At 46.1% G+C, this 14592-nt stretch overlaps 1 protein-coding gene across 1 annotated transcript in view; it reads left to right on the forward strand.

Moving 5' to 3' along the window:
- Positions 1-4146: 4146 nt before the first annotated feature.
- The window catches only part of SRD5A2 (steroid 5 alpha-reductase 2), a 47271-nt gene continuing 36825 nt past the window's right edge, over positions 4147-14592 (forward strand). Inside the window, exon 1 of the mRNA XM_074988629.1 lies at positions 4147-7785. Coding sequence (XP_074844730.1) covers positions 7505-7785 — 281 coding nt within the window. The 5' untranslated portion in view covers positions 4147-7504. The remainder of the gene's footprint in view (positions 7786-14592) is intronic.

Here is a 14592-nt window from a genome sequence, read left to right on the forward strand (position 1 = left end):
TCAATGACTGGAATCATCTCATCAGAGTTAGCTTCGAACCAGTCGTTCGTGTTTCTAGCTCTTCTTCCAAACACCGACAAGGCCGTGTTGTAAACTGTATCCCTCAGATGTTGCCATTTGGATGTCACATCGGCACCCACAGGGCCGCTGCACAGATTTTCCTGGAGGGTCTCTCTGAACTTTTCAGCTTTCTCCAAGTTTGCCGTCTTTCTGGCGTCAATGCGGGGCCTTCCGGCAGGTTTAGAGCGGTACAGCTTCTTGGGTCTCAGCTTGAGCTTGGAGCAAACTAGCGAGTGACCTGTATCACAGTCAGCACTATGATAGCTGTGTGTCAGAAGGACGTTTTTGAGGTTATTACGCCTAGTGATGACCACGTCTAGTTGATGCTATCACCCAAGTATACAATAGAGAAAGCTGCAGTGAGAGAAATCTAGAGTAGCCAGTTGCCACTGAGTGTCATTTTCTTATATTACATAAAACATGGCCCTTATTTTGAAATATTATGGTCACAAACCATAATGGTGGTGCCATAAATCTATTCCCTGTTTTACTTCAGCATAACTCAGCTTTTCAGGGGAACCCCATTCAATGCTTCTTTTCTCAAAAAAGAAGAAGTGTCAATTAGTTTAAGGGGGATTACTACAAAATTAAATGCACTCTAAGTATAGTCAGTATTGGCTTTTTTGGTAACTTGATTTAAATAAATAATTTTTTATTATTTTAAAATAATTATTTAAAACACCATATTAAAGATTGTGAGGTGATAGGGACCATATAAGCGCCAAATGGATGATTCTCTTTATCTGAATCACAAATAACCTACTGCACATTTTGCATTATATTATCTTTCACCCAAATACCTGCAAGTGGTCTACAAATATTAATGACTTAACCCCTGCAATAGCCTCCCACAGCAGGGAATAAAGAATTTTATTATCCCATTGTAAAGGAAGAACAACTCTTAGTAAATTGAACTGCTCATGGTCACACAGATAATACATGAAGGAGCTAGCCAGGAACTAACCACAGACCTCCTCTTCTGGGCTCTATTCCCTAAACCATCCTTCCTCTTGCCAATATATCCAGGTGAATCCAGTATTTGCCTTTCAAGTGGTGCCTAAGGATGAGTTTTTGGATTTTCTCAGTCTTTTCTTAGCCAGCCATTTTCTAAATCCATGTGGTTGCAGGGAAGATTGATCCTATACTACTAGCACCAGCATTCCATAAAATAATGTCTTTCTGTTTGAAATGACTGTCTCTACCCTTTTTCGCTGTAGACTAACAGACATTTTAGGATTTACCATTGTATGAAGCACAACACTCAATGTTCCTACTGAGCTTTCTAACAACTTTAGATGCTTTCCTACTTTCCAGTGGTAAATGCGATTTTGGCTCAAAGATTGCCAAAGGAAAAGAAAAGATGCACTCAGAAATCTATGGGGTATCTTCACAGGGACTTCTTCAAAAGCCTCTGCAGCAAGCCCGATATAGACACCCAGTGAGCTCAGAGGGGGCAGACGATTGGAATGTTGGTGAAGGAATAGGCAGCGATCATATGGGTCTGTGCTGCTCTACCGATATTAAGGAACATGGTCCTGGCTCCACCAATGTCTGGATCTGGCTTCATTTGGAAGGCTTGCTAATAGGGCTGCAGCAGGCCTCTCCACCTGATCCAGAGTACTGTGCTGCTGGTGGGTAGAGATGGGCCCCATCCCTAGAACTATGAGCTGCTGTCAGGGAGATGGCTGAGGTGAATCCTCTGGCCCCAACCCTGGAGCAGTCTGGCGGCATCCCAGACTTCTTATACCCACACCCACCCCAGAGCCTGCACGCTTAGCCAGAGCTTTCACCTCCCCCCCTGCACCTCAACCTTCTGTCCCAGCCCTGAGACCCCTTCTACACTCTGAAGTCCTCATCCCTGGCTCTGGTATCCTTCACCTCTGGAACCCAGCCCTCTGTCCCTTGCTTCCCCTCCCACACCCCAAGTCATTCTTCCTCAGTCTCAATCCAGAGTCCTCACCCCTAGCCAGAGCCCTCTTCCTCTCCCACCCTCTTCCCTGGCCTGAGTCCTTCCCACACAACAAACCCCTCATCTCCACCCCATTAATTTTGTTATGTGCACCAACATGGAGGTGATTTGTCACATGTCACCTCCATGTTGTACTCCTGGGGAAATTCTGTACTAAAATATTCAAAATTCTGCACCAAAAATTGCAAAATTCTGCATATTTTATTTGTAAAAATAATGTAATAGGATGACAGCAGCTTCAAGTGTTTTGGTACATTACTTAACCTACAATATAGAAAAGAATAACAATAACTATTCAGCATTTCCTAGACACAAGAAAATTAAATTACAATTAGTGACTAATACTCTGCATTCCAGTTACAATTCTGTGTTTTCATTTAAATTACATTACAGAAAACCAAACGCCAACAACAAAAGAGTAAAATGTCATTTTAAATTTCTCAGACTTTCACACATGAAAGTTATACAGTTTTGCTAATTATTGTCCTGAATTTCAGTGCAAGCCAGTGTTTTCATTTAAATTATACTACAGAAAAAAAAAAAAAGAATATTTTTATCACTTAGTTATTTGCGTCTGTTAGAAAGGATCGGATTGTACAGTGAACATTTTCTTTCTGCATCTGCAGAATTTGAGACATCAGTTATGCAATTCAATGTCAGTCTCTGTCACTGAAAGCCAAAACACTTGGGCTATCTCTACACATGCCTCTCCCTTTCGGAAAAGGCATATAAATGAAGCAGGGCGAAAATGTGAATGAGGCATTGATAGGAACATATGAATATGAATATGAATAATGGTGGTCATCCAGAGCATCAAAAGTGCTGCTTTCGAATTGCAAACTAGCTGTGTAGACAGGGTTCTTCTGAAAGGAAATCCCAATTTCGAAAGCACCCTTCTTCCCCAAAAAAATTGGGAAGAAGGGTGCTTTTGAAACTGGGGTTCCTTTTGAAGGAACCCCATCTATATGGCTAGTTTGCAATTTGAAAGCAGCACTTTTAATACTCTGGGAGGCTGCCATTATGCAAACAAGGCAGTGAATATTCATATAAGTGCCTCATTAGCATTTTAACCTGCTGCATTTACATGCCCCTTCCAAAAGGGAGGGGCATGTGTAGACATAGCCTTGAATATCTGGAAAGATAGGTTGACTTTGAGCATCTTCATACACAATTTTAACTCCTGGTTTTGTATCTCAGAGAAAGCAGGTATTGCCTGAAAGTATTCCCCATGTTCCGGCAGAATCTACACATGATGAGGATCACATAACCTACAAGAATTCAGAAAATTTAGACCTGATTGTCCACATGACAAATATTTATCAAGTTTTCAAATCTTTCAACAGGTGACAAGTTTTCTGCCTCCCTAAATTTGAAGAACTCTGAAGTACTTTCTGAAGGGAGTGCTACATGTAAATTGCACGTCTTCCAGAAGAAGGTACCATCCGTCCTGTTTTCACAGGGACAGTCCCGTATTTCAGGCAGGTGTCCTGCCTTTTTTTTTTTTTTTTTAACAACAGGGTGAACTGTCCCGTTCATTCACTCCCCCCCCCCACTGAATTGCCCTTTCCCTAAGCCAGTGCAGCTCCAGCTGCAAGTAAAATCAGTCAGGAGCTGGCCAGACAGCACATACAGAACATACTGATGGGCCAGTAGAGGCAGCAGCAGCAGGGGCAGGCAGGGGTCCTGCCATAGACGTAAAGCAGGGTATGTTGGGGGGTAAGGTAGTGTGTTTTGTCCCCTCTCTAAGATTTTAAGGAGGACCTCCTGCCCCAGCAGTGATGGGCAGCTCCTCTGTAGGGCAGCTGCCCCTGTAGCCAGGGAGACCATTGCAGGGAGGTAGCCCAATCCTGGCCACAGGACACCCTCCCATGCAGCTGCCCCCCACTCCCTGCAGGGATCTCTCCTGCAGGGCAGCAGAACCATTGCTGGCACCACAAGGCATGAGGCAGCCACAGCGCTCTCCTGTGGGGTGGCAGCCCCATTACCAGTGCCCCGAGGGTGGCAGCCCCATTGCTGACACCACAAGGTGTTGCGGAGGTCTCCCATGTGGCAGCAGCCCTGTTCATGGTACCCCAAGGCATGGGGCAGACAGGGAAGTCCCCCACAGGACAGCAGCCCCATTCCCAGTGCCCCAAGGTGTGGGGCAGACACAGAAGCATCAGCAATGTCCCTCTCCCATGTACACTGGCCAAATCAAACAGGGAAAAAAACACACAACTTAAATTTGGTGCTCAGTGTGGGGTATGTTCTTGTTTAGCACAATACTTATGTTATACTCTATAATATGCTAGAAAGGGTTGTATAAGTGTAAAACAAAATATAGTGTATCGAAGGAGGTGAGTGCAGCTTCTGATTTTCTATTTTTAATCAGCCCTTATCATTTTGTGCCTTTGACATGCTGTAGCTTCAGTTTATTCCACGAACAAATTCTCAGTTCATAAGAACAGTAATAATCATCAATGATGGCTACATTCTTGATAAAGTTACCCAGACGATAAAATCAAAAAGGTAATTCAGCAAGTGATGGCCTGAGTTTGACCACCAGCTTGCAAACTGAAGTTATGCAAAAGAAGAATGTGGCAAATCTACAATTTAAGAACAGGAGTTTTAGCAATCTTTAGTTATCCAGATTTATGTCGTTGGAATACAATATTGATATTCCTGCTCTTGCGGGTATGCATAATTCACATGGGTCACATTTTTCATGCAAAGAAAAAAAAAAGAGTAAAAAATAAAAACAAAAACAAAACTACCTAGAGCAGGACACAAGCCTCTTCCTGGGCAGCCCAGGAAGTGAGTCTGTTCCAACATGCCAGAGCAGACTCAGGGACAGAGGAAGGAAGAGGACTTGGGATGGGTGGCAAGGTACATGTGATCACTGTTGCAGGGATGGATGGCATTGACTGGATTTACAGAAGTGCATGTCAACAAAAGGGAGAGTCAGGACTTTGGCCCTCTCTCTGTAGCTCCCTAGCTGTAAGTGCAGGGCTTTTTATTGTGCACTAGGCGTGCTAGAAGCACAAATAAAGCAGCCTAACAGTTATAAAGTTGTTTAAGTTGCTGTTGATGGTTAATTAACATTCTCAGAGGCAGGAATGTTGCTACATTCCTATTGTTTGTATTGTTAGTCATCCGTCCTCATTCTCAGTCAATTCCTACAAGGGTAGAAAAGCTGTGAAAGCTTTAAGGCCCCCTGTATTGTCACAAGTATCAGAGAGGTAGCTGCATTAGTCTGTATCTTCGAGAACAACAAGAAGTCCCGTGGCACCTTATAGACACAGATATTTTGGAGCATACGCTTTCATGGGCAAAGACACACTTCATCAGATGTATGAGTGGGTAGGTGGGTGGGGGTCCCAGGAAAAAGGTAGGGCCAGAGCTGAAAAGATTTATTCAGCAAGGTGGGAATGGCCCATTATCAGTAGCATGTATCAAAAGAGTCAAAAACAAGTCATATCAGACAAGGGGATGTGGGCCCCTTGTCCGAGTTTAATAGGAAGATATTAACACCCAAGGAAGAGAAGCTGCTTTTGTAAGGGGCCAGCCACTCCCAGTCTCTGTTTACTCCTTGGTTGGTGGAGTCAAATTTGCAAATAAATTGCAGCTCAGAGATTTCTCTCTCCACTTGATTTTTGAAATTTCTACGTTTTAGCACTGCTACTTTTAAATCTGTTACAGAGTGTCCAGGGAGATTGAAGTGCTTTCTCACAGGTTTCTGTACATTACCGTTCCTGATGTCTGATTTATGTCCATTTATTCTTTTACGTAGAGACTGTCCAGTTTGGACAATATAAATTGTAGTGAGACACTGCTGACACATGATGGCATATATTATATTAGTAAATGTGCAGGTAAAGGAGTCCGATGGTATGGTTGATGTTAGGTCCTGTGACGATATGTGAGCAGAACTGGCAGAGAGGTTTGTTTCAGGGATTGGTTCCAGGTTTAGATTTATTGTGTTGGAATCTATAGTTGCTGGTGAGAACTTGTTTAAGGTTCGCAGGCTGTTTATAGGCAAGGACAGGCCTGCCTCCCAAGGTCTGTGAGAGTGAAGGATCATTGTCCAGGATGGGTTGCAGATCACCGATGATGCCTTAGACTGGTCCAGGCTAAGGTTGATCGTGGGGTGGAAACGGCTGACATCACGGTGGAACTCTTCAACTCTCTTCAAGTGTAGACACAGCTTAAGTGAATCTTACCATTGTGACATTAACAGGGAGAGGCTCTCTCTTCATTTAGAAACACTGCTTGATATTCACAGATCAAGAAATTGCCTGTGTAGTTTGATGCAGCAATTTCTGAAACACAGTGAAGGCCTGGTTGTTGATGTCAGAAGTTACAATTCTCTTGAAATTGTTTTATACAATTCTAACTACAACCTTCAGCTCACAGTCATCATTTAGTTGCCTGAACAGACTAAAAAATTATTTGAGAACCACGACATGTCACGAACATCTAAATCACATGGCATTTCTGCACATTCATAAGAACTCTACCCCTGAATTGGACTTTGCAAGTCTCCTGGATAATTTCATTTCAAGAACTGAATAATGACGAAAAGTGCTTCCTGACTCCAAAATGGTATGTGCTAAATTGCATTTCTTCTGAAATATACATGCGTTACACTATTAATGTATATTTTGGACTTTAAATTTTGTCCATATGCAAATTAAATTATTATGGTGTACACTTGCTGCCGCCAATTATATGCACATTTTTATGCAGTTGAGCATCATTTAAATTTATCAGAGATTATTAATTGTATTTATTGCTTTCATTTATATTGATAGGATAACTGTTGCAGATTTAAATATTGCTAGCTCTCCCTGCTGTTTTGCACTTAAATGCTGGTTTAATTATTTAAATGCATTCTTTGTGCAGCCAGTGCTGCAAAACAGGGAACACTGTTGTTAGACCTGAAAACAATTAGAAGAACACCACAAAAGAAGGGGGGCTACACGTTATTTTAATTGAGCCCAGAGAGCTTGGTTGTTTTCCCCTTCATTTTTTCTTACAATAGTGATATTTTAAAAAGCCCCAGAGGCATCACCATGTACGTTTGGAACTTCACAAATAACAAGCAGTCCTTGGCCCCCTACAAACTAACAAATGTCTTAGGTTGAGAGATTTCATGGATAAAAGCTGCTTCATCAGATGGATCCTAATAAAGGTGTTAGTTTCTCAGGTGCTGCAGGACTGTTCGTTGATAGTGATATTGTGCAATAGAGATGACTTCAAAAATGCTACTTGGTCTTGCCAGGCAGGTGGGTGGAGCAGGGACTTTGATCTACCCCTATGAGTGTAAAGGTGAGGGACTCCCGCCTGTGAAGGAGCGCTGCCCCTCCCTGTCCAGCTCCCCTCCCTCTAGGACGGGCTCCGCAGCCTACTCAGGCTAAGTGGAGGCTGGTCGAGGGGGCAGGCTTATCGGTACTTTATCAGGGCCACGGCCAGCGTTGGCCGGGTCCCGCTTCCAGGATGCAGTGCTTCCCCAGCCTGGTGCTCGCCCTCAGCTCCTTCATGGCGGTCCTGGCGATCCTGCAGCTCTTCCACAGCCTCCGCCAGGCGCCCTGCTACGGGAAGCACGACAAGCCGGAGCACCGCTGGCCCAGGATGCCCTCCCGCCGCGCCTGGTTCCTGCAGGAGTTGCCCTCGTTCCTGGTGCCCGCGCTGCTGCTGGCGCTGCGCAGCCCGCCCAGGCTCGAGCCCCTGGCCTGCCGGCTGCTGGGCGGCATGTTCTGCGGGCACTACTTCTACAGGTAGCCGGGCGGGGGGTTGGCGGGGCTGCTGCCCCCGGGTGCTCTAGCTTGGCCGCGGGCGCTGAAGGGGGGGGTCCCCCTGCTGCACACCGCGGGCGCGTGAGCAGCCCCCCCTTGCCCCCCGGGCAGCCTCTCGCTCCCGGCCGCGAGGGCAGCCAGCCGGGTGGCCCTGCCAGAGCGAGGCTCGCGTCCCCCGGGGAGGCGGCGCGTGACCCCCGACGCTGCTCCAGAGCTGCGTGCTGTGCTGTGCTGCCCCGCCCCCTCCCGCCTTCCACGAGCACTGCACGTGTTGCCTGGCAGGCTTAGCTCCAATCACTCTGAAATAGGCGTCTGGCAGAGGTGGAAGGGACCGCAGGAGGTCGTCCAGTCCAGTCCCCTGCCCTCTTGGCACGGCCAAGCACCGTCCCTCTTTTTTTTTTTTTTTAAAGGAATCTGTTTGCCCGTAACTGGCCCCCTCTAGGATTGACCTCGCAACCCTCAGCTTAACAAGCCAGTGCTCCAACCTCTGAGAGAGCCCTCCCCCAGCTGCTGCTGGAGGAGCTGTGGCATGGCATTCCCAGCCCTGGCCCCTAGGTGTGTTCCTGAGAGATGCGATTCCCTCCCTTCCATTTTCTCCAGGGCCTTTGACTAGGAGCTGGGTTTTGACTGCCTGTACCTGACATAATACTTACTGGGTCACTCTCCAGGTGACAGCAACGAAGGGTCCTGTGGCCCCTTATAGACTAACAGAAAAGTTTTGAGCATGAGCTTTCGTGAGCACAGACTCGCTTCATCAGATGCTGGTCTTGGAAAGCATCTGATGAAGTGAGTCTGTGCTCACAAAAGCTCATGCTCAAAACTTTTGTTAGTCTATAAGGGGCCACAGGACCCTTTGTTACTGTTGCAGATTCAGACTAACACGGCTACCCCTCCGATACTTGACTCCAGGTGACATGTCTTTCACTCTGCCGACGAGAGGATATACCATTCCTAGAACTGAGCCTCTCAGTCTGGGCTGACAAATGTATTACCCCAATTTTAATTATGTACTTCCTCTGTTAGGAAATAGACAATGTCTGGTTAAAAATCAACAAAAAGCAGTATTCAGCCATTGCAAATCCAGCTGTAATGTTTTAACATATTCTATGATCGACACAAATTGAGGTGTTTTATGGGAATTTTGTATTGTTGCTACATGAATTAAGGACAGGGAAAAGGCTACAGTTACAAAAAAAGTTTGAATTATAGATACAGAAACCTTTGTTATGTTTAGCATTGTCTTTTCCTTACCCAATAAAAATAATACGAAGACACTATCAGGGTTCTGGTGGTTCCCCAATAATCATGTTTGCTAATAGCATATAGAGCAGAGGGTGTATGTTAAGCCAGACATTGAGTTGTTTTTGACGGATTCTAAACCAGGGATGAGCAAACTTTTTACACTGGGCCCCAAGTTTTGTCCTTGCAATTTAGCAGCCCCTGACCCCTGTTCAGCAGACAGTGGTTTCCTGTAAGTGATACTCTGCATTCCCTCAGCAACAGTGGTAATGGAGGCCCCAGGAGTGAGTGGAGAGGAAGTAGATAAGTCAGCTTTCTGAATGCCATGTTCCTTTTGAAAGGCTAGGTTTTTATTTTTAGTTCATTCAAGGAAGAGAGGCCAGCAAAAAAAAATTATAAATCTCCTTATTTATCAGTACAATCCATGGGATGATTTCTCTGACTCTGGCACTAAACAGAAAGAGATTGATCATAATTGTGCTAGTTTTGTAACTTACACTGCTTCTTACTGTAAGGGATTCTGAGCAGCAATGAAACGTTAAACTAAATAGCCACGTCTACACTAGCAAGTTCTTTCAGAAAATCAGGCCCTTTTTGAAAGAAAACACGGAGCAGCCACACATAAAACATGCTCTTCGATCTGAAATCAAAAGAATGTAGCTCTTTTTCCAAAAGCCCTCTTTCAGTCCTGGCTTAGAAAGAGTGTCTCCTTTCGAAAGGTCCTTTAAAAAAACGCATGTGCAGACACTCTGCGAGCCCTTTTTGGGAAAAAGCAGTCCTCATGGTGGTGGATTTTTTGATCCCTAGCCCATCCTTTCAAAAGAGCGGGGGCTGTGTGAATGCTCTCTATCGAAAGATTGGATCGCTCTTTTGATCCACTTTTTTGTGTGTGCATGTACTCTTTCAAAAGAAGAGCTTCCAGAAGAGATCTTCTGGAATATCATCTTTCAAAAGATTGCTGTAGGGTGGATGCGGCCAATATGCTCCTCTCTATATCAGAAGCTTTGAAGCAAGCCCAGCCCTGGGTGCTTCAAGGAATTAAGTCTAAACATGTCATAAAATAGAATCAGCATTTGTAAAGCAAAGCTCCTGGTGGAGCTTGAGCCCAGAGCCTGTGCTCGGGAGGTCTCAACATGCTGCTGAAGGGGGACTTACTTTTCCCGCTGGCCCTGCCTGGTGGGAGCGGGGAGTGAGAACCTGGCAGCTGCTGATCCAAGCTGTCTAGTCTGCATAGAGTGGAAGCTTGCCTGCTTCTCTAGCCACACTGTCCCCCAGCCTCTCCTGCTGGCATCCTCAAGCAGAGACTTTTGTAAGGTGAGCGACAGATTGTGTGCGGTGGGAAGCTCAGTTGGAGTTCCCCTGAACACTCAGCTGCGGCTCACTTCCCCGCAGGAGGGTCATGAGTCAAGCTGCTGTCCTGCAGCAAGGCCACACCTGTCTCCCTGGAGAGACAACCTGGAGTGAGCTGCTGCCTTGGGCAGAAAAAAAAAAAAAGGAGACAGCTCTGGGCGGAGCTCAGCGCAATAGGAGCAGAATGGCTGTGGGGAAGGTAACAGAGGCTTCGGCGGAGGGCCGCCCAATTGCACTGCATCCTACTTACAAAATTTCACAAGCCTCCCTCCTCAACTTTGCACAACCCCGTTCTAAAACATAGAAAGCAGCGAGCACCACAACAGTGCTCAAAAGCTACTTAAACGAATACTATCCCATAGCTTATACTCCTGGTTGGGGGTGGAGGGGGGATTCTGTAGCTCTGTGGGGCTCATAATTCACATAGCTCGAATTTTCTGATGCCCCCTGTGCATAAAAAATTACATAAAAAAATCTGTAGGGGGATGCAAACCTCTCCCTGGGCAGTGCAGGCAGTGTGCCTATTCCACCCTAATGAGCAAACTCAAAGAGATGAGAGGGGGGTGGCAGGGCCTGTCTGATCACCTTGAAGGGGTGCCAACAAGTTCAAGAGAAAAGGACTCCACTCCTCTCTCTGAGGCTCCTTGACAGTAAGGGTAAGGTTTTTAATTATGCAGGAAGCAAGCTTGAGGCACAAATGAAGCAACCTGCTTGAGTTACCTGATCTTATTCACTGAGGAACAAATGTAGCAGCACCCTGACTGTGTAATAAAATTGTTAAGGTTGCTATTGATAGTTATTTGATCCCATTCTCTGAGGCAGAAATATAGCAGCATTCTTATTGGTAGTTAACTGTTCCCATTCTCTGACAATTTCACTAGGAACATAAAATCTGTGAACGTTTTGAGCCCCAGTACATTGCCACAGTGACAATAAGGGAATCCTTAGGAAGATCTCTGTGTTTTCATTTTCTTTTCTTTTCTTCTTTTCTTTTTCCTGTGCCCAAAGGGCATAATGGGGGTTAGATTATAGCTCAGGATTTATTTTCCATACCCATTTAAAAAACAGCTTTGAAGGCAAATAAAATATTTACGAAGGAGTTAATAAGATGTCAAGACAATCAGAACGAAGCACTCTCCAACGTACCCTGACAGGTCTGGGACAATGATTAACAAAACTTTAATATGTGAAAATCTGAGCAATTTACAAATACATTCTACTTTTTTTTTTTTTTTTTTGGTATTCTGTGATGCAATTTTAATGAACATCCAGTATTATAACTGGAATGCAGTTATAAATGCAGTTACCAAATGTGTTTAACTTAATTTTTTATGTTTTTAGGAACATTGAATATTTCTTGTGACTTCCTTTTGTTTTGTAGTTTAAATAACTTAACAAAACAATGGAAGCTGGGGTGATAGATGCATAATTTTTAGTTTTTTGGTGCAGAATCCCCAAAAGATTTGAACTAGTTTATATTTGTAATGATGCTGTGAAATCTGGAGAACTTTTTATGTGTGACTAGAATATCTTCACCTTGATTCCCATTTTAATCCCCAGTTTGCATCAAGATGTCCTCAGTTTTATCAAGTTTGTGACTACACAAAAAATGATTCCCAGTATTACTGTTATTGTTATCCCAACAATTGTAAATCTATAATGACAGCACCTTTTCTCTAATAAATTCTTCTGTTAATACAAGTAATGTTGATTACTTTTATTGAACCAAGCAATATTTGAAAAAAAATCTTAAAAATTAATGCTATTTTCAAGTTACATGGGAAAAGCTGTAGAGAGGGCAGATCAGGCACGTCAAACACCCTGTTATGGGGCTGCATGCGGCACTATCGCTTGTTTTTGAGCCCCCACCTAGATGCTAATGAAACATTAAAAGTGCGGCTTGCCCAGGCACTCAACACACTGAGACTTCCCTGTCACTCATGCATGGAGAAACAGGATCTCGGGGGTTTTGGCTCTTGGGGCTTTTAATAAGAATGGGCTGGACATGGGCAGCTCAAAGAGGTAGGGAGTGGGACAAACACCTATCTTGGCCCCTGTGGCCACTGGGCCAGTCCCCCTTCTTTCTGCTGCCAGAGGCTGCAAGCCGCTTGTTCAGCTGGCATGTTTCTGCCAGAGATGCTGCAGAGCCCTCTGGGGATTTGGCTGTCACTAGTGATTTTGCAGGGAAGAAGGCCAGAGACCATGGAGATGGGAAAGACTAACCCCCTGAGAGTGAGCTGCTGCATGTGAGAGGGTGGTAGAAAAGGGAGCGAGGTGGTCATCTGGATCTACAGGAGAAAAGCAGGTCCTTGCCAGTGCTTATGATGTTCCTGATCCCTGCCCTTGGAGGCGCAAACAGAAAAGGGAGAGAAGGGAAAAGAAGGAGAAAGATGAGGGAAGGAGGAAAAAGAGGTCTGAGAAGGAAAAACCACCAGGAAAGAAGCTGTAAAGAAGAAAACCATTAGCTAAGCCGCAAGAAAAGTGGGGGCTTGCTCTGTCTGGCATCAGCACTGGGGAGCGGGGGGGGAAGGAATGCTGTTTCTTCTTCAAGGCTTGTGTAAGCGTGAGTTTTCTAAGAGCTCAGGGGCTCAATGGGACTGGCCGGTGATTTTCTCAGGCTGCTGCCTTTCCGGTCAAGCATGTTCCCAGTGTCTCTCCCCCAATCCAGCACACCCGCCGTGGTCCTGGTGTGCAGGTTTCTCTGTCTTTCTTTCCAGGCCTGGTTACAAAAGAGCAGGTCATTTGAAGCAGGCTCTGGGAGAGCATCATGCTTCCCCCACTTTTCCTGGTGTGGGTTTTCCCCAGGCAGGCAGCGGAGCTTATGGTGGGCAGGGGTAGTCAATGAAAAACTGTTGGGTGTGTGTTTTCTCTTCTGGGCTGAGCCCCACCTTTAGCCTGCTCCCTCCTGTGAAAGGGAGGAGCAGGTGTTGTGCTGGCTTCTCTCTTCCCTTCCCTTCCCTTCCCTTCTTGGAAGCAGCGTGTGGTCAACTCTCCCTCTGCAGCCCAGGAGCACTGGGGCACTTCTGGGGGGAGGGGCGGGGAGGGGCAGGTCTCTCTTTCCTCCCCGCAGCTGCTCATGCATGACAGAGAAGGGTGTGTGACTGCTCTAAGGAACCCAACTTGAAACTCACGTGGGCCGAGGTGGAGGGAGTTCCTGCCTGGGGCAGCCGCAGGTAGAGAGCTGCAGCGGTGGGGAGAAAGGGGTAGAGGAGGGTGTGTCAGAGTTATATGGGTGGAAGTACGGTGGGGAGTACAGTGCAGTACAAGCCTCAAGGACCCTGGGGAGCCTGGGGGTGTAGTGCATGGAAGGGGCAGTGCAAGGCCCAATGGGCCCTGGGGCTGGTGCATTGGGCGGGGGGGCAGTGCAAGCCTCAAATGGTCTCACTCCCTCCTTCCTCTTTGTAGGAGAAAAAATGTTGGATTGTGATGTCTTCTCTGGCCCACTAAAAGCAGGTGGGGAAAAGGGGAATCTCTACTGGGGATGGGTTTCACTGCGTACCCACCCTGTACAAAGGTGAGAGGGAAATACATCAAATCAGCCAAAGCATTATTCAGACCTGGTCAGAATGATTGAAAAAGCAAATCCTGTACAATGGAAATGTTCCAACTTAAGTACACCCTTAACGACATGTAACCCTTCTGCTGGAAGGAATTGGCAGCAACCAGGGCCGGGTTCAACATCTAGGGGTTCCTTTTCATCCACTTTGGTGGATATCAAGAGCTGAAATCACAGAGTGGCAGCTGAGGCCACCAAGAGCTGAAATCACAGGGTTTTTCCTCAAGCCAGACCCACCGTGGCGGACAGATGGAGCAACTGGCTGGTAGGAGGAGAGGCGGGTGGTGCGACCAGCAGGAGGAGCAACAGATGGATGGACAGCATGACCGGCGGGTGGCTGGTAGGAGGAGCAGCAAATGGCATGACCGGCGGGTGGCCGGTAGGAGAAGCAGCAGACGGATGGACAGTGTGACAGGTGGGTGGCCGGTAGGAGGAACAACGACAAAAAATCGATGCATACCAATTCCGAGGGTTTGCTGGTCAGGGTGTTCTGCAGATAGGCTGCTCTAGTGGGCAGAGTTTTCCGCTGAATGCGTCAAGCACACATCTCACATTTCCTGTGTGCATCCTTGGCCATTCGGGGCCAATAGAACCTATTGCGGATAAGCTCAAGGGTTCTTTCCATACCCAAATGCCCAAAAATC

This window comes from Carettochelys insculpta, chromosome 3 (genome assembly GCF_033958435.1).
Source record: "Carettochelys insculpta isolate YL-2023 chromosome 3, ASM3395843v1, whole genome shotgun sequence".
Lineage (NCBI taxonomy): Eukaryota > Metazoa > Chordata > Testudines > Carettochelyidae > Carettochelys > Carettochelys insculpta.